Raw genomic sequence first — 20,918 nt, 5'->3', positions numbered from 1 at the left:
CCTTTAGCGCAGTTAGATGCGGCTTATAACACGGGGCGGCTTATAGGTGGACAAAGTTTTGAAATATGCCGTTCATTGAAGGCGCGGCTTATAACCCAGGGCGGCTTATGGTGCGGAAAATACGGTAATATATTCTGTAGACATACCCTCATCCGCGCTCTTTTCCTGAAAGCTGATCTGTCCAGTTTTGGAGTTGATGTCAGCAGGCCAGGGAAGCTAGGGTCGATAGGGGGTTTAGCTCGCTCGTCTGCGGAAACAAACTGCCGCCATTGCTTGCCGTGCTAGCGAGGTCCTTTGTCCCTGAATTGCTCACACACTCCGGCAGATTCAATGGGGGTCTGGCGGCAGATTTCTTTGACTTTATCGTTGGAAATGCATCTGCTTTGAGTGTCGCAGGATATCCACACATTCTTGCCATCTCTGTCGTAGCATAGCTTTCGTCGGTAAAGTGTGCGGAACAAACGTCCAATTTCTTGCCACTTTTGCATCTTTGGGCCACTGGTGCAACTTGAATCCGTCCCTGTTCGTGTTGTTACACCCTCCAACAACACACCGGCGAGGCATGATGTCTCCAAGGTACGGAAAACAGTCGAAAACACGGAAAATAACAGAGCTTATTTGACTCGGTGTTTGAGAAAATGGCGGATTGCTTCCCGATGTGACACCACGTTGTGACGTCATCGCTCCGAGAGCGAATATTAGAAAGGCGTTTAATTCGCCAAAATTCACCCATTTAGAGTTCGGAAATCGGTTAAAAAAATATATGGTCTTTTTTCTGCAACATCAAGGTACATATTGACGCTTACATAGGTCTAGTGATAATGTTCCCCTTTAAAAAGGCAATCAAATAGTCTTGACAGTGAAACCAAATACATGCCGATTAGAACAATAAGAACAAAGGTGCGCTGGAATAAATGGATTCCTAATCAGATCATCCTGGTGTGTGAGAAAGTATGATGGTTCTAGTTTGCTTCTATTGTTTTAACTACCACGAACACATTCTTTAAAAATCAGCCCTCTCATTTGTCTGTTGCTATTTAAACCTGCTGCGGTCAGAACAGTTTGAACTAAAACCCAAGTGAAAAAAAAAGCAAGCACTCGGCTGAAGAAAGCTTCATGAATTATTCACACAGTCGCAGAAACCTGAGACAAGAAGAATAGAAACCTTTATGAAACAACTCCACGGCCAGCGCCGCCGTGATGCCGTTGATCTCCTGAAAGACAACAAAAAAAAAAACAGATCGGTGACGTTTTGTTTGCAATAACTGAGAAGGAAACCCTGCAACCTTAAGTCCTAAAGCTTATTTATTGACTTAATTACATTTTTTACAGTATATTGTGGTGGTCAGTTTCAGACTTAAGATGTGAGAGATGTTCACATGTTGAGTTAGATCACATGAGGATGGTTCTTTACTGCCATGAGGATTTTTTTTTTTTTACCAACAATGGCCCACTGTTGTACTGATAGGGTCATGAGATAAATGAACGCCACATATAGACGCTGCTACAAGGCACACCCACTCAATCTGGGAAATAAACACAAGATACCAAAGACTGTATTAGGCATGGGTGCCTTCCACATTTCAAACTAATTCCCAGTAGCTGGGATTCGATGCCTGTACTTAACTGTACCAATTTTTGTGTGTTAATACATTTTAATTGTGTAGTAACAAAATAAATGTTTTATGGAACATTCATTTTTGATTCTTATTAAGGATCCCCATTAGCTGGTTGCCACAACAACCCACTAGTCTTCCTGGGGTCCACAAACTCAATACAATTACAAGTTAAAGCATATAATTATAACTACACAAAACAGAAACAAATAATCATCAACAAGCAAACAAGCAAACAATTTACAGTCTTAGAATATTAATAACCATATAAATATGCTGACCCGTCTCCGCTCAAGATGGTCTCCTGCTGGCCCCACTATGGACTGGACTCTCACACAATTATGTTAGACCCACTATGGACTGGTCTCTCACTATTATGTTAGATCCACTATGGACTGGACTCTCACACTATTATGTTAGATCCACTATGGACTGGACTTCACACAATTATGTTAGATCCACTATGGACTGGTCTCTCACTATTATGTTAGATCCACTATGGACTGGACTCTCACACTATTATGTTAGATCCACTATGGACTGGACTCTCACACTATTATGTTAGATCCACTATGGACTGGTCTCTCACTATTATGTTAGATCCACTATGGACTGGACTCTCACACTATTATGTTAGATTCACTATGGACTGGACTCTCACACTATTATGTTAGATCCACTATGGACTGGACTCTCACACTATTATGTTAGATCCACTATGGACTGGTCTCTCACTATTATGTTAGATCCACTATGGACTGGACTCTCTCACTATTATGTTAGATCCACTATGGACTGGACTCTCTCACTATTATGTTAGATCCACTATGGACTGGACTCTCACACTATTATGTTAGATCCATGGACTGGACTCTCACACTATTATGTTAGATCCACTATGGACTGGACTCTCACACAATTATGTTAGATCCACTATGGACTGGACTCTCATTATTATGTTAGATCTATTATGGACTGGACTTTCACAATATTATGTCAGGCCCACTCGACGTCCATTGCATCCGGTCTCCCCTAGAGGGGTGGGGTCACCCACATATGGGGTCCTCTCCAAGGTTTCTCATAGTCATTCACATCGACGTCCCATTGGTGTTGTGAGTTTTTCCGTGCCCTTATGTGGGCTCTATACCGCAGATGTCGTTGTGGCTTGTGCAGCCCTTTGAGACACTTGTGACTTAGGGCTATATAAATAAACATTGATTGAATATAACTACACAATACAAATCCAAACAAAAATCATCAACAAGCACACTATTTTGCAGACTCCGATAAAATATTAGTTTCCTTTTAAAAACCTGTTTACTTTCAATGCCGGTGAGAATTCGAGGCAGGTTATTCCAGAGCGATACAGATCTATAAATAAAAGATTTCCGCAATGCATTCTTCCTGGGACGAGGGAGTACAAAATGACCCTCACTAGACGCCCTGGTATTATGATTATGCATAGTGCTACTGTAAACTATTTGGGCCATGAGAAAATCAGGAGTTTTCCTACTGGTTACTGATTTGAACAATATTAGAGTATTAGCTGACAACCTGTTCTGCACTGTTAGCCAGGAAAGAGAAGCATGCATTTGGTTAACATTGGTTCTTAGTGAACAACCCAGAACCAGCCATGCTGCCCTATTCTGGACAATCTGGAGATGGACAATATGTTGTTTTCTTATTACATTTCTGAGTCCAATTTGCAAGTATTATACCGACTTTGTATGCAGTTGCAATTCCAAATCATTAGATGGCAGTAGTGTATAGGCTACGATGTGCTGCCTGGCTAGGAAGTAGTCTTTGCCAGTCTAGTCTTTTGTTGATACCGTCAAAGTCTTTATACTGTACCAGTCTGAAGATTCTAGCGGGAACTCTCGTTCAACCCTTTTTCGATTACTCTTGCACCTCCTGGTACCCTAGCACCTCCAAAACCCTCAAATCTAGACTCCAAACATCCCAGAACAAGTTAGTCACGTTACTTTTAGACCTCTACCCCAGATCACACCTCACTCCAACCCACTTATCCAAAGTGGGCTGGCTCAGGGTGGAGGACAGAGTAAAACAACTTGCACTGAGCCTAGTCTATAAAATTTGCTACACCTCCCTGATACCGAAGTACATGTCAAACTACTTCCTAATGACCGCCATAACCACAACACCAGGGTGAGCGCCACTAACCACGTTAAACCCAGATTCCGATCTAACAAAGGTCTTAACTCATTATCCTTCTATGCCACATCAATATGGAATGCACTCCCAACAGGTGTAAAAGAAAGGGCATCTCTATCCTCCTTCAAAACCGCACTAAAACAACACCTCCAGGCAACTTCAACCCTTGACTAACACCCTCCCGCCTCCACATCCCACCTCCCCGGATTGTAAATGACCAAATGTAAATAATCAAATGCATATACTTGTTCTAAAGCTATCTGAACTCACTATGTTCTCTGCTCGCTGTACATATCCTACCAAGTCAGACCTACACTGTTTCAATGTCCATTTCTCTGATGATGCAATTGTTGATGACTGAAGTGCTGATATCAACCAAACCCTCATCCCACCCCCGGATTGTAAATACTGTAAATAATTCAATGTATATACTCTGATGATTAACTTGTGTGATGACTGTATTATGATGATAGTACCGGTACATATTTGTACCACGAATTGATTACGTGGACCCCGACTTAAACAAGTTGAAAAACTTATTGGGGTGTTACCATTTAGTGGTCAATTGTACGGAATATGCACTGTACTGTGCAATCTACTAATAAAAGTTTCAATCAATCAAAAAACATATTTTTCAGACTATAAAAGGCGCAGATAAAATCATTTCATTGTCTCAAAAACATATACAGGTAAAAGCCAGTAAATTAGAATATTTTGAAAAACTTGATTTATTTCAGTAATTGCATTCAAAAGGTGTAACTTGTACATTATATTTATTCATTGCACACAGACTGATGCATTCAAATGTTTATTTCATTTAATTTTGATGATTTGAAGTGGCAACAAATGAAAATCCAAAATTCCGTGTGTCACAAAATTAGAATATTACTTAAGGCTAATACAAAAAAGGGATTTTTAGAAATGTTGGCCAACTGAAAAGTATGAAAATGAAAAATATGAGCATGTACAATACTCAATACTTGGTTGGAGCTCCTTTTGCCTCAATTACTGCGTTAATGCGGCGTGGCATGGAGTCGATGAGTTTCTGGCACTGCTCAGGTGTTATGAGAGCCCAGGTTGCTCTGATAGTGGCCTTCAACTCTTCTGCGTTTTTGGGTCTGGCATTCTGCATCTTCCTTTTCACAATACCCCACAGATTTTCTATGGGGCTAAGGTCAGGGGAGTTGGCGGGCCAATTTAGAACAGAAATACCATGGTCCGTAAACCAGGCACGGGTAGATTTTGCGTTGTGTGCAGGCGCCAAGTCCTGTTGGAACTTGAAATCTCCATCTCCATAGAGCAGGTCAGCAGCAGGAAGCATGAAGTGCTCTAAAACTTGCTGGTAGACGGCTGCGTTGACCCTGGATCTCAGGAAACAGAGTGGACCGACACCAGCTGGACTGCTGCTGAGTGGTCCAAAGTCATGTTTTCTGACGAAAGCAAATTTTGCATTTCCTTTGGAAATCGAGGTCCCAGAGTCTGGAGGAAGACAGGAGAGGCACAGGATCCACGTTGCCTGAAGTCTAGTGTAAAGTTTCCACCATCAGTGATGGTTTGGGGTGCCATGTCATCTGCTGGTGTCGGTCCACTCTGTTTCCTGAGATCCAGGGTCAACGCAGCCGTCTACCAGCAAGTTTTAGAGCACTTCATGCTTCCTGCTGCTGACCTGCTCTATGGAGATGGAGATTTCAAGTTCCAACAGGACTTGGCGCCTGCACACAGCGCAAAATCTACCCGTGCCTGGTTTACGGACCATGGTATTTCTGTTCTAAATTGGCCCGCCAACTCCCCTGACCTTAGCCCCATAGAAAATCTGTGGGGTATTGTGAAAAGGAAGATGCAGAATGCCAGACCCAAAAACGCAGAAGAGTTGAAGGCCACTATCAGAGCAACCTGGGCTCTCATAACACCTGAGCAGTGCCAGAAACTCATCGACTCCATGCCACGCCGCATTAACGCAGTAATTGAGGCAAAAGGAGCTCCAACCAAGTATTGAGTATTGTACATGCTCATATTTTTCATTTTCATACTTTTCAGTTGGCCAACATTTCTAAAAATCCCTTTTTTGTATTAGCCTTAAGTAATATTCTAATTTTGTGACACACGGAATTTTGGATTTTCATTTGTTGCCACTTCAAATCATCAAAATTAAATGAAATAAACATTTGAATGCATCAGTCTGTGTGCAATGAATAAATATAATGTACAAGTTACACCTTTTGAATGCAATTACTGAAATAAATCAAGTTTTTCAAAATATTCTAATTTACTGGCTTTTACCTGTATAACATGATGTGCCTTATGGACGTATTAATTCTCGTTGTGCTTACTGACCTCGAACCAAATGTACCGTATTTTCCGCACTATAAGGGGCACCTAAAAACCACACATTTTCTCAAAAGCTGACAGTTCGCCTTATAACCCGGTGCGCTTTATATATGGATAAATATTAAGATTCATTTTCATAAAGTTTCGGTCTCGCAACTTCGGTAAACAGCCGCCATCTTTTTTCCCGGTAGAACAGGAAGCGCTTCTTCTTCTACGCAAGCAACCGCCAAGGTAAGCACCCGCCCCCATAGAACAGGAAGCGCTTCTTCTTCTACTGTAAGCAACCACCCGCCCGCGTAGAAGAAGAAAAAGCGCGCGGATACACCGTACGTTTCATTTCCTTTGTGTGTTTACATCTGTAAAGACCACAAAATGGCTCCTACCAAGTGACAGGGATCCGGTTCATGAAAAGACGCAATCTCTCCATCCGCACACGGATTACTATTTCACAGCAACTGATATTCCTGTGAACCGCACTGTGGATACAACGGGAGCACGTACGGTGAATATTCGCACCACAGGGAATGAGAAGTCATCCTTCACTGTGGTTCTAGCTTGCCATGCTAATGGCCAGAAACTTCCACCCATGGTGATATTCAAAAGGAAGACCTTGCCAAAAGAGACCTTTCCAGCCGGCGTCATCATAAAAGCTAACTCGAAGGGATGGATGGATGAAGAAAAGATGAGCGAGTGGTTAAGGTAAGTTTACGCGAAGAGGCCGGGTGGCTTTTTTCACGCAGCTCCGTCCATGTTGATATACGACTCCATGCGCGCCCACATCACGCTGGTTTTTAATATATTATTGAAGTTTGACTGACCTATCAATCAATCAATCAATCAATCTTTATTTATATAGCCCTAAATCACAAGTGTCTCAAAGGGCTGCACAAGCCACAACGACATCCTCGGTACAAAGCCCACATACGGGCAAGGAAAAACTCACCCCAGTGGGACGTCGATGTGAATGACTATGAGAAACCTTGGAGAGGACCGCATATGTGGGTAACCCCCCCCCTCTAGGGGAGACCGAAAGCAATGGATGTCGAGTGGGTCTGACATAATATTGTGAGAGTCCAGTCCATAGTGGATCCAACATAATAGTAAGAGTCCAGTCCATAGTGGGGCCAGCAGGACACCATCCCGAGCGGAGACGGGTCAGCAGCGTAGAGATGTTCCCAGCCGATGCACAGGCGAGCGGTCCACCCCGGGTCCCGACTCTGGACAGCCAGCACTTCATCCATGGCCACCGGACCTGTGCCCCCCCCCCCTCAAGGAAAAGGGGAGCAGAGGAGAAAAGAAAAGAAACGGCAGATCAACTGGTCCAACAGGGGGGCTATTTAAAGGCTAGAGTATACAAATGAGTTTTAAGATGGGACTTAAATGCTTCTACTGAGGTAGCATCTCTAATTGTTACCGGGAGGGCATTCCATAGTACTGGAGCCCGAATAGAAAACGCTCTATAGCCCGCAGACTTTTTTTGGGCTCTGGGAATCACTAATAAGCCGGAGTTCTTTGAACGCAGATTTCTTGCCGGGACATATGGTACAATACAATCGACAAGATAGGACGGAGCTAGACCGTGTAGTATTTTATACGTAAGTAGTAAAACCTTAAAGTCACTTCTTAAGTGCACAGGAAGCCAGTGCAGGTGAGCCAGTATAGGCGTAATATGATCAAACTTTCTTGTTCTTGTCAAAAGTCTAGCAGCCGCATTTTGTACCAACTGTAATTTTTTAATGCTAGACATAGGGAGACCCGAAAATAATACGTTACAGTAGTCGAGACGAGACGTAACGAACGCATGAATAATGATCTCAGCGTCGCTAGTGGATAAAATAGAACGAATTTTAGCGATATTACGGAGATGAAAGAAGGCCGTTTTAGTAACACTCTTAATGTGTGATTCAAACGAGAGAGTTGGGTCGAAGATAATACCCAGATTCTTTACTGATTCGCCTTGTGTAATTGTTTGGTTGTCAAATGTTAAGGTGGTATTATTAAATAAATGTCGGTGTTTAGCAGGACCGATAATCAGCATTTCCGTTTTCTTGGCGTTGAGTTGCAAGAAGTTAGCGGACATCCAATGTTTAATTTCATTAAGACACGCCTCCAGCTGACTACAATCCGGCGTGTTGGTCAGCCTTAGGGGCATGTAGAGTTGGGTGTCATCAGCATAGCAATGAAAGCTAACACCGTATTTGCGTATGATGTCGCCTAGCGGCAGCATGTAAATACTAAAGAGTGCAGGGCCAAGAACCGAACCCTGAGGAACTCCGCACGTTACCTTAACATAGTCAGAGGTCACATTATTATGGGAAACGCATTGCATCCTGTCAGTAAGATAAGAGTTAAACCACGACAAGGCTAAGTCTGACATACCAATACGTGTTTTGATACGCTCTAATAAAATATTATGATCGACGGTATCGAAAGCAGCGCTAAGATCAAGAAGCAGCAACATAGATGACGCATCAGAATCCATCGTCAGCAGTAGATCATTAGTCATTTTTGCGAGGGCTGTCTCCGTAGAGTGATTTGCCCTGAAACCGGATTGAAAAGGTTCACAGAGATTGTTAGACACTAAGTGTTCATTTAGCTGCTGTGCGACAATTTTTTCGAGGATTTTCGAAATAAAGGGAAGGTGGGACACCGGTCGGTAGTTTACCATGAGGTCAGGATCAAGGTTAGGTCTTTTGAGCAGAGGATGAATAACCGCTTTCTTGAATGCTAGGGGAACAGTGCCAGAGGAAAGTGATAAGTTTATAATATTTAGCACTGATGGACCTAATAATACAAAAAGCTCCTTGATAAGTTTCCCAGGAAGTGGGTCAAGTAAACATGTTGTTTGTTTTATCCCACGTACACGCTGTAATAGTTCCTCTAATGTTATTTCATCAAAAAGAGAGAGACTATTTTGTATTGCAGTATCCGTCGTAGATACAGTTGTATCTGTGTTCATAGAACCCAGTTGTAGCTGGGATGCGTTGTCTTTAATCTCCTTTTTAATGAGTTCAATTTTCTTATTAAAGAAATTCATAAAGTCATCTGCCGAGTGGGTGGAGCTATTGGGAGGAGTCCCTTGTTGGGTTAGCGATGCTACTGTACTAAACAAAAATTTAGGGTCGTTTTTGTTGAGGCGGATGAGATTTGAGTAATATTTAGCTTTAGCTAAGGTAAGCATGCGTTTATACGATATTAAACTATCACTCCATGCTTGATGGAAAACCTCAAGCTTGGTCGCGCGCCATTTGCGTTCCAACTTTCTACATGATAATTTATGAGCTCTGGTTTCCTCTGTAAACCATGGGGTGCGCCTTTTAGGGGCCCTTTTTTGTTTTAGCGGTGCTATACTATCAATGGTTTTGCGCAGGGCATTGTCAAAGTTGTTAGTGAGGTTATCAATAGAGCCGACATAATTTGGGAATGGTGCCATTACCGAAGGCAGTAGGTCAGCAAGAGTCACCGTTGTGGCGGCATTAATGTTGCGGCTGCTATAGCAGTTATTATTATTATTAGTTTGTTGACAATGAGTCAGAACTTCGAATTTTATAAGGTAATGATCGGACATTACTTTAGTATACGGGAGTACCATAACTTTGGAGGTGGTGACACCCCTGACCAGCACTAGATCTATCGTATTGCCGTTGCGATGCGTAGGTTCATTTATTATTTGTGTAAGACCACAGCTATCAATTATAGTCTGGAGCGCCACGCACTGAGGGTCCGATGGGGTATTCATATGGATATTAAAGTCCCCCATTATGATTATATTGTCTGCGTGCGTCACTAGATCAGCAACGAACTCTGAGAATTCATTAATAAAGTCCGAGTAGGGCCCTGGGGGGCGGTAGATAACAGCCATATCGAGAGGCAGCGGTGCGACAGACCTCATAGTAAGCACCTCAAACGATTTGTATTTATTATTTAGGTTAGGGGTAAGGTTAAAGTTTTCATTGTATATTAATGCGACCCCCCCACCCCTTTTAAGGGGACGGGCAATATGCGCATTCGTATAGTTAGGAGGAGATGCCTCATTTAGCGCAAAAAATTCGTCTGGTTTGAGCCAGGTTTCGCTAAGACCAATGACGTTAAGATTGTTGTCTCTAATGACCTCATTAACTAATAACGTTTTGGGAGACAATGATCTTATGTTTAAAAAGCCCATATTATAAGTATTGGGCTGTTTTGACGAGTTTTTGTTTAAATTATCCGTAGTAGAAATATTAATAATGTTGCGTTTATTATACGTAGTGCACTTTAAATAGTTTCGACCATATCTAGGCATTGATACGACGGGAATTTTCAGATTGTTTGCTTGATGCTGCGATCGACTAAACGCATCATGATTTGCCACCTCAGTAGAATGCATATCTACCCCGGACACATTCACAACAGAAAACACATTATGTGAGTTGTGTGTTATTCTAAGAAAATTGCTATGCGTACAGGAATTATCCAGCCTGGCGCTGGCTAGTTCTAGCTTAACTGACTCCTCACCCGGACTAGCAGGCTCTGTAATTGCCTGTGACCGGGCTTGCTCTAGTGTAGTTAGTCAAATGTGACTTAAACAGTAGTCTATATTCTTAGACAGGATGATGGCGCCTTCCTGGTTAGGGTGAAGGCCGTCCCTCATCAGCAAGCCTGGTTTGCCCCAGAAAGAGGGCCAATTATCAATAAACGTTAGTCCCTGTTGTCTACAGAAGCTAGCCAGCCACTTGTTAAGCGAGACTAATCTGCTATATCTCTCATCATTGCCTCTCGCAGGCAGGGGGCCAGAGACAATTACTCGATGCCTGGACATCTTTCTAGCGAGATCACAAGTCCTGGCTATGTTTCTCTTTGTAATCTCTGACTGTCTCATTCTAGTGTCATTGGAGCCAACGTGTACAACTATATTCGCATAACTAGTGGTGCGATTAGCCTGTCGTACGTGTTTACTAGGCCTGTTGCGAGTTAGCTCCCTAAGATTAGCCTCTATGTCAGGTGCTCGGGCCCCCGGGATGCACTTAATTGTGGCTGGTTTGCTAAGCTTTATGTTTCGGGTGATGGAGTCCCCTATGACTAAGGTGTGGTGCCCGGTAGACTGGGGTGTAGGACTAGCTAAAGAGCTAAATCTATTATGCGTCTCAACCGGTACACCGTAGCTTGTAGGCCGCTTAGGACTACTACATGCTGGGCTAGTTAGCTCGCTACAGCTAACGCTAGCAGATGTGTCCGCAACATCTAAAGTTACGAGATTACTCTGCTCTAACTGGCGGACACGGCCCTCTAGCAGAGCCAGCCTCTCCGTGAGTAAAGTGCAAGACGCGCAGGAAGCCATACTCACGGTGTTTTCTGTCACCGAGTGAAGTTCCTGCTGTCTTCCGAGAAGTCCTGGTCACGGTGTGCAGGAGTAGACTCCTTCTGACCGGCGCCCGGCGACGCCTTTCTCCGCGCTAGCTTCGTTAGCTTAGCAGCTAGCTGCTAGCTAGCTGCGGGAGGGGTGGAGAGACAGAGATCGGGTGATTTGCAAGTTAAATAGTACTACTAAATATGTTGAGAAAGTAATAAAGAAAGCTGCAGAACAATTTAAAAGCACACAAATAGAACGATACTTAGCTTTTTCGAAACAGCGAGCAGTCAGCGAGCAGTCACGCTCGCAGTTTTCTATCTGACTGTTTTTTTGACATTCCTTTAGCGCAGTTTGATGCGGCTTACAACACGGGGCGGGGCGGCTTATAGGTGGACAAAGTTTTGAAATTTGCCGTTCATTGAAGGCGCGGCTTATAACCCAGGGCGCCTTATGGTGCGGAAAATACGGTATGTGGTACATGGTGTAATGATAAGTGTGACTAGTAGATGTCCATCACACATAAGAGATATGTGTAGACTGCAGGTTGACGCCTGCTGTTCAATAAATGACGCTAGCGAGCAAGACCAAAACTTTGACGTTTCATTGAGAATATACAACATTACACACGGCGCTCAAAAATCTGTCAAAATGTTTTAGAACGACTTTAGTAAGCTACGAAGCCGCAGTGTTGGATGAATTGATGGAGCATTACGGCTACCATAGTCAGATATACTGTGCTTCAACATACGGGTATTATTATGGTGTGTGTATAAGGACCCTAAAACGGCAACTATTAGGAGACATTATCTGGCGTTTTGTTTTACAATATTATTCAAAACCAACTTTTCTTACCTGTAGTACTTGCTGTTCCGTATTTGGGATCTGCATAAATCCTGAAAATCTGCGCGCGTCTGCCATAATAGTCCGCGCTGTAGTCAATAAGCTCCTCCTTTTTCCTCTATCCTCTTGTTGTGGGGCATTCATCCTCCGCTGTTGTCATTTCTAATATAAAGTAATGTAAAGTTCAAATCGGTCAGTAGACTCGCTACGGAAGGGCTAAAAAGTACAGCAAAAGATGACGAGGAGAACACGCAGTCGAAGTGGAGGCACGTAAATAAGACGGTGAGAAAGCGGCTAGAAAACGGGTCTGTAAAACATAATCTATGCAAAATGTTGACTAAAGAACCACCATTACATGTTATGTAGACCACAGGGAAGAATTTCTCATTTACATTTAAACAAAATCATGTTATGACCCCTTTAAATGTGCCTTATGTATGAAACTGGACCCGAATTCATCTACTGTGTTCCTTACAGTCCGGTGCGCCTTATGTATGAAAATTGACCCAAATTCATCTACTGTGTGCTTTACAGTCCGGTGCGCCTTATGTATGAAAATGGACCCGAATTCATCCACTGTGTCCCTTATAGTCGGGAGCGCCTTATATACGAAAATTGACCTGACTTCGTTGACTGTGTGCCTTATAATCCGGTGCGCCTTATGGTCCGAAAAATATGTATTGTACTTATTGTACACTTACTGTCTGTTTGAAATGTGTGTCTTAGTTGTCGTTTTAACTACCAAATTTGGAGTTGAACTTGCCAAGTAAAATCGCTATTTGATGTAAACTAACATCCAGCTAGCACATTTTGGAAAAGTGGATTTATACTTCATGTTTGAGTGTTTTCTATTAGGCATGTCTGGTGGCATTGAAGTTTCCAACACTCCCTAGAAAATGGTCTGTGAAACGCAATCTATGCAAAATGTTGACTAAAGAACCACCATTACATGTTATGTAGACCACAAGGAAGAACTTCTCATTTCAATTTAAACAAAATCATATTAAGACTCCTTTAATGTGCCTTATGTATGAAAATGGACCTGAATTCATCGACCGTGTGCCTTATAGTCCCGTGCGCCTCATGCATGAAAATGGAACCCAATTCTTTGACCATGTGCCTTACAAGTCCGATGTGCCTTAATGTCTGAAAATGGACTTGAATTCATCGACCGTGTGCCTTATAGACCGGTGCGCCTTTTGTGTGAAAAAGGGCCCGAATTCATCCACTGTGTCCCTTATAGTCCGGTGCGCCTTATGTATGAAAATTGACCCGAATTCATTGACTGTGTGCCTTATTGTCTGGTGCGCCTTGTGTATGAAAATTGACCCGAATTCATCGACTGTGTGCCTTATAGTTCGGTGCGCCTTATGTATGAAACTGGACCCGAATTCATCCACTGTGTCCCTTATAGTCCGGTGCGCCTTATGTATGAAAATTGACCCAAATTCATTGACTGTGTACCTTGTTGTCTGGTGCGCCTTGTGTATGAAAATTTACCCAAATTCATCGACTGTGTGCCTTATAGTCCGGTGCGCCTTATGTGTGAAAATGGACCTGAATTCAGTGGACGTGTGCTTTATAGTTCGGTGCGCCTTATGTATGAAAATGGACCCGAATTCATCGACCGGTGCGCCTTATGTATGAAAATGTGGTTGAAAAACACTGGCCTATAGGCATACCTTGGTAAAATGTCTCCTCTTTAGTTTTGGGCGTACATTATGCTCTACTTATTTTCACCAGTATAACCATTGTTAGCGTTGGTTGTAGTTGGTTTTAGTCTCGGTTTTCTGATAGTACTGACCATAACCATATGATTGCCATTTGTTGTGATATTGTACGCAGGCATGACGTACTTCTACCTGAAAATAGCCTCATTTCCGTGTAAAATGTGTTGGTTTGAGATTTGTTAAAGACAAAAGGCTTGTCTATTCAGCTATTATGGTTCCAGCACCTCAAGCCCTTGTAAGAGGCAGTGGAAGTTTGAAGTTCCTTGGACTAGCCCAGTTGAGCGAGCTGGATTTGGCTACGTATCTGGCAACCTCAGTCAGGGAGAAAGGGAGGGGACTACAGAATTTTGATCGTGATTATAGTACCATTTCTGGCCACATTATTACATATGACACCTTTAACTCGAGAGCTGCAGTGTACTTACGTAAAGGTGAAAGTGCAAAAAGGTGGCAAGGGCGGTTGGCGTGGCTTGTGGGAACTGCTGGAGCAGTGTCTGCAAGTAGAGCTCCAGATCTTTCTGCCGACGCTCCACAAGACTCTTGGAGTTCTTTCCCAATATCTTCTTTGGGGGCAGCAGCCGCCGGTCTACATTGTTCTCGGCTGTCAACTGGATGGAACACACAAAATCAGAATCCTAATACCGTATTTTTCGGACTATAAGTCACAGTTTTTTTCAGTTTGGCCGGGCGTGCGACTTATACTTAGGAGCGACTTATGTGTGAAATGATTAACTGTAGCGGCGAACAGCTGTCTCGTCAGCTGATGCGTGAGCTCGCAACCGTGGCTGCTTAGCAACCAGCCAAACCCCACTTAATAAAATTATATTTTATCTTAGAGCACATCCGTATCCCTATTCACCTAGGCAACCCCAGGAAATGTATATAATTTGTCATTATTTCCGCCAGTCGGCTTATATGATCAGAGCCGATCAGTTTACGTTCACGCGCATGTATAACGCGGCGAGCTCCCGTCTCATCTGCTGGTGCGCGAGCCCGGTAATTAGACAGCTGTGTCAAATCAAGGAGTACAAAAGACGCCAGCGCAGAGTGGAAAAAGGTTTAGTTCAGGGGTGCTCACACTTTTTCTGCAGGCGAGCTACTTTTCAATTGATCAAGTCGTGGGGATCTACCTCATTCATATATATAATTTATATTTACTTATTTATGAAATATATGTTTTTGTTAACAAGTTAAAGGTGTTTAATGATAATGCAAGCATGTTTAACACATATAGTTAATATTGTTAATACATTAAAGGTGTTTAATGATAATACAAGTATGTTTAATACATATAGTTAATATTGTAAACAAGTTAAAGGTGTTTAAAGATAATGCAAGCATGTTTAACACATATAGTTAATATTGTTAACAAGTTAAAGGTGGTTAAAAATAATACAAGCATGTTTAACACAAATAGTTAATATTGTTAACAACTTAAAGGTGGTTAAAGATAAAACAAGCATGTTTAACACATATAGTTAATATTGTTAACAACTTAAAGGTGGTTAAAGATAATACAAGCATGTTTAAGACATATAGTTAATATTGTTAACAACTTAAAGGTGGTTAAAGATAATACAAGCATGTTTAACACATATAGATTCCTTTCTTTCATGAAGACAAGAATATAAGTTGGTGTATTACCTGATTGTGATGACTTGCATTGATTGGAATCAGACAGTGGTGATGATAACGTCCGCATTTTCGAATGGAGGAGAAAAAAAGTCCTCCTTTCTGTCCAATACCACATGAAAGTGGTTGGTTTTTGGCATCTTATTTGCCCAGCTTCCGTACTCCTTTGTATACGCTTTACAAGAAATACATTGTCGGCAAACTCCGTAGCTTGCTAGCTTGTGCACGCCAGCTTTCTGAGACTCTTATTTTGGTAGCACAGGCATGATGAAGCAGAGCTTTTATTGTGCAACTGTGCAGTCGGTCTTTTAAGTTTTGACGACAGGTACGGCGCCAGAGTCTGTTGAAATAAAGTGTTTCTCGCCTTCCAGTCGGTAATTTTAATGAGCTGGCAGCAGCCAGCGTCATCTCAGAAGACCCTCGGGTGCCGTGAATGTCAATCAAGTGACGTCATAGTGAAGATTTATGATCGCTCATTTTTAGGACTATTTTTTTAATGCCTGGCTGGTGATCGACTGACACACCCTCTGAGATCGACTGGTAGATCGTGATCGACGTAATGAGCACCCCTGGTTTAGTTCCTTACAGATAACCCAGAGTTCTGCCAAAATGTACCAAAACCAAAAGCTGAACTGACAGTCGGTAAGATTGCACTTTATTTCTCTTTGTGGGTGGGGCGCACCTGTTGCGCTGGTGAGATTGTTGGGGGGGGTGGGGGGGAGCACGTAGTGCTTAGTCTGGAGGCTAAATACACACGGTGTTTTGAGTAACTGTTGTTTAGTAAGGAAGTGTTGATATTCTTCGCTTAGTTTGATAAATGTTGGAGCAGTTTGCTTCATCAGCAGGGTGAAGTCGTTTAACTTCAAGTGTTGGATTTAACTGTTTTGGATCATTGGCTGCTGGTGAAGGCATAGAAAAAAAGGGGCATTTTTCTACCAGTAGACAGCGTTTAAGATTGAGTGTTTCACTGCTAAATTAATAATATATTTATATTGGATATGGATTTTAAATATGTATCTAAAATAGGTGGTTAATTGGTTAGGTATTTATGTATTTGCATATTGGGTTTTCTGCTGCATTTTTCTATTGTGTTTCTGGTGTTTAAATGTATTTTATATGTATTGTCGGAGGCAGATATTTACATATATCCGAATTTAAGTGTTACTTCTTTTATTTCATAGTCATATTTGAAAACAGCTCGTGTTTTTCCATTTGTTCTCTTTTTGTTTGTCTGCAAGTAAACTGTGTGTGTTAACCTTGAAGCTTTGGAATGTAAGAAAGAGAGATAATGTGTATGTGTTTTGACTAGAGAGACTTAAGAGGGGAGAGGGTTTTGTCGGGAGGACAGACCATCTTAGCAGGGCGATTGAATGTTCTATGCTGGACTGGTGTCAATGTATATCTGCAAAGATTTGCAAATATATTACAAAATACCTATTCTGTCTCTGGTGGTTTTTCAACTCAGCTTTAAGTGTCGTAAAGACCTTGGGAGCGACTTGTGACTTGAATTCCCTGGGAGGAACAACTGGTCCAAAACGCAACAGTATCTTGGTGCATTTTTGTTGAGACAATTTATCTAAAATCTGTTTTAACTTAAAGGGAAAATATTAGTCCATTTTCTTGCACTTGTTTAATAGTTAAGAGTTTGATAGCCTAATTAATAATTGTAAATTATGGGATTGATAATTGATTGATTTTCTACAGCATGTTAATCTTGTGGTGTTTTGTCCTTAAAGGTTTTTCACCTACTAAAGGCTACTAAAGACAGCTAATGACAGCTAAAGAAACTAAAGTCTACTAACACTCCTAAAGACTACTAAAAAGACTAAAGAAGAAAAAAGAAGCTGTTTCTTCGTTGGAAAACCTGTTGCAAACTAAAGGAAAATAAAAGGAAAAAAGTAACTACGGTCTGGTCTTTTGAGTGAAATCCAGAAGCCACATTCAGCATTGGTACATCCCTTCAAGTGTGGGATAAGCACAGCGAAAAAAGCAAAACACTTGACATTAACACATTAGCGTAAAATATCAAATAATATTATTTATCTCATTCACGTAAGAGACTAGACGTAGAAGATTTCATGGGATTTAGCGATTAGGAGTGACAGATTGTTTGGTAAACGTATAGCATGTTCTATATGTTATAGTTATTTGAATGACTCTTACCATAATATGTTACGTTAACATACCAGTTGGTTATTTATGCCTCATATAACGTACACTTATTCATCCTGTTGTTCACTATTCTTTATTTATTTTAAATTGCCTTTCAAATGTCTATTCTTGGTGTTGGCTTTTATCAAATACATTTCCCCAAAAATGCGACTTATACTCCAGTGCGACTTATGTTTTTTTTCCTTCTTTATTATGCATTTTCGGCCGGTGCGCCTTATACTCCGGAGCGACTTATAGTCCGAAAAATACGGTACCTCAAGTTCCATCTCTTGTCTGCTCAGACATTAAAGTGCACCTAGATGCAGAAGCTAGTTTGCGCCTAATATCGTATGTTATGTTATATTTTATATTGCTACTATGGTACGTTTTTAGTCTACCTTTTACCTCTTTTTGTGCCCTTGTGTGCATTACCCTTTCCATCCTTTGTAACTGAGCTACTGTGTGGAACAATTTACCCGGTGGATCATTAAAGTTTGTCTAAGTCAAAGTAGCATGCCGTCGCAAGGCGATGTGTTACTATGCTAGAAAAATCGTTCCCAAGTGTTCGCTCTTACAATAAAAATGATTATTATACAAAATAAATGAAGTATTGTTTCAGGTTAACGGATGCATTTTTACAGTGATTCAGAGGCCAGTAGCACCATGGCTAGCCACCTTGATTATTACACATTAAAATGCAAAAAATAATAATTAAACACACTGTATTGCCAAAAGTATTCGGCCACCTGCCTTGACTCACATATGAACTTGAAGTGCCATCCCATTCCTAACCCGCAGGGTTCAATATGATGTGGGCCCACTTTTTGCAGTTATTACAGCTTCAACTCTTCTGGGAAGGCTGTCCACAAGGAATTTTCCACCATTCGTCCAAAAGCGCATTGGTGAGGTCACACACTGATGTTGGTGGAGAAGGCCGGGCTCTCAGTCTCCGTTCTAATTCCTCCCAAAGGTGTTCTATCGGGTTCAGGTCAGGACTCTGTGCAGGCCAGTCAAGTTCATCCACACCAGACTATCATCCATGTCTTTATGGACCTTGCTTTGTGCACTGGTGCACAGTCATGTTGGAAGAGGAAGGGACCCGCTCCAAACTTTTCCTACAAGGTTGGGAGCATGGAATTGTCCAAAATGTTTTGGTATCCTGGAGCATTCAAAGTTCCTTTCACTGGAACTAAGGGGCCAAGCCCAACTCCTGAAAAACAACCCCACACCATAATTCCTCCTACACCAAATATCACACTTGACACAATGCAGTCAGAAACATAGCGTTCTCCTGGCAACCTCCAAACCCAGACTGATCCATCAGATTGCCAGATGGAAAAGCGTGATTCATCACTCCAGAGAAGGCGTCTCCACTGCTCTAGAGTCCAGTGGTGACGTGCTTTACACCACTGCATCCCACGCTTTGCATTGGACTTGGTGATGTATGGCTTAGATGCAGCTGCTCGGCCATGGAAACCCATTCCATGAAGCTCTCTGGGTACTGTACGTGGGCTAATTGGAAGGGCACATGATGCTTGGAGCTCTGTAGCAACTGACTGTGCAGAAAGTCTTTGCACTATGCACTTCAGCATCCGCTGACCCCTCTCTGTCAGTTTACGTGGCCTACCACTTCCTGGCTGAGTTGCTGTTGTTCCCAAACTCTTCACTTTTCTTATAATAAAGCCGACAGTTGACTTTGGAATATTTAGGAGCGAGGAAATTTCACGACTGCATTAGTTGCACAGGTGGCATCCTATGACAGTTGCATGCTGGAAATCACTGAGAGCGGCCCATTTTTCACACGTTTGTAGAAACAGTCTCCATGCCTAAGTGCTTGATTCTATATACATTCTCATCATTTGGACTGGTGGCCAAATACTTTTGCCAATATAGTGTATGTGATCTTGACTGATTAGGATTGTGAACCATAGGCATACTTTAAAAAAAGTGCCGTTCCCCTTTAAGAAAACATGGCAGTAAATGGTAAGGTTACTTTCTAAATGTGACCTGACTGCAGGTAATAAATGACCCCAGCATGAGTGAAGTGTGATGCTAACATATTTACCTTCTCATGGAGGTCATGAAAGTCACTATAGCGATGCTTCACAGTCCATCTGTGGTTTCCATCCGTCACCTCAATGACGTAGACCTGAAACGGCAAATACGGATGGCCTGAAGCTGGTGGAGGGTTCAAATGTTCAGCAGGGCTAAACCATTGTTGCATGTGGAGAGGTTGATTTTGTACCAGGGCTGCATGGTTAATAAACATCAAATTGTAGGGGTGTAACGGTACACTAAAATTTCGGTTCGGTGCGTACCTCGGTTTAGAGGTCACGGTTCGGTTCATTTTCGGTACAGTAAGAAAACAACAAAATATACATTTTTGGGTCATTTATTTACCAAATTTGCAAAATCTTCCACCAAAAATATTTTTCTTAGTGGAATATTTGATGTGAAGTAATGGGAACCTTGGATAGGTCAATAATTCATAATAACATTGATTTTGATTCAATATTATGTTTTGAGCAATGACAGTTTGAAAGAAAAAAAAACAGCTTTGTTTTATTAGTCAACATTGCAACTTTTTCTAAATTACATTTAAGCTTTTTTATTTCACTTTTGTTATGTTTTGGTTTATTTTAATAGTATTTTTAGAATGTGCCGTGGGCCTTTAAAACATTAGCTGTGGGCCGCAAATGGCCTCCGGGGCACACTTTTGACACCCCTGCTGTAGATAATAAAAAATTAAATGTGATAAATCTATGGATAGGCCCTGCGATGAGGTGGCGACTTGTCCAGGGTGTACCCCGCCTTCCGCCCGATTGTAGCTGAGATAGGCTCCAGCACCCCCCGCGACCCCGAAGGGAATAAGCGGTAGAAAATGGATGGATGGAAATCTATGGATAAAAAGCAGAGCCTGGCGACGCATGTGCGTTTATCATAACTCTCTCTCTCTCTCTGTCTCTGCCCCTCCCTCACCAATGCTGCTGCACGCACAATTTGTTTTGTTTTTAACCCCTTCTTAACCCTGAACGTACATTGAAAATACATGCAACCCTAACTCAAAATGCCGGACATTTGAGGCATTTAAGAAACTCCGCCCTGACAGCTCCGCAA

General features: G+C 42.0%; 1 protein-coding gene across 4 annotated transcripts in view; it reads right to left on the bottom strand.

The window, feature by feature from the left end:
* The window catches only part of nisch (nischarin), a 102,121-nt gene that overhangs the window by 70,617 nt on the left and 10,586 nt on the right, over window positions 1–20,918 (bottom strand). For 3 of the 4 annotated variants that reach the window (XR_009814202.2, XM_061940541.2, XM_061940519.2), the window contains exons 2-4: window positions 19,867–19,950; window positions 14,444–14,626; window positions 1,166–1,214 (exon numbers count right to left, since the gene is read on the bottom strand). Coding sequence is in view for 3 of the 4 variants with exons in the window: in XM_061940541.2 (XP_061796525.1) it covers window positions 1,166–1,214; window positions 14,444–14,626; window positions 19,867–19,950 (316 nt within the window). In the remaining variant the exon portion in view is untranslated. Of the gene's footprint in view, window positions 1–1,165; window positions 1,215–12,300; window positions 12,451–14,443; window positions 14,627–19,866; window positions 19,951–20,918 lie in introns of those variants that run through there. The other variant, XM_061940530.2, reaches the window with a different exon arrangement.

Source organism: Nerophis lumbriciformis, linkage group LG03 (assembly GCF_033978685.3).
Source record: "Nerophis lumbriciformis linkage group LG03, RoL_Nlum_v2.1, whole genome shotgun sequence".
NCBI classification, from domain to species: Eukaryota; Metazoa; Chordata; class Actinopteri; order Syngnathiformes; family Syngnathidae; genus Nerophis; species Nerophis lumbriciformis.
Note: the sequence above shows the minus strand (reverse complement) of the source record. Positions and strands in the feature narration are given on the sequence as shown.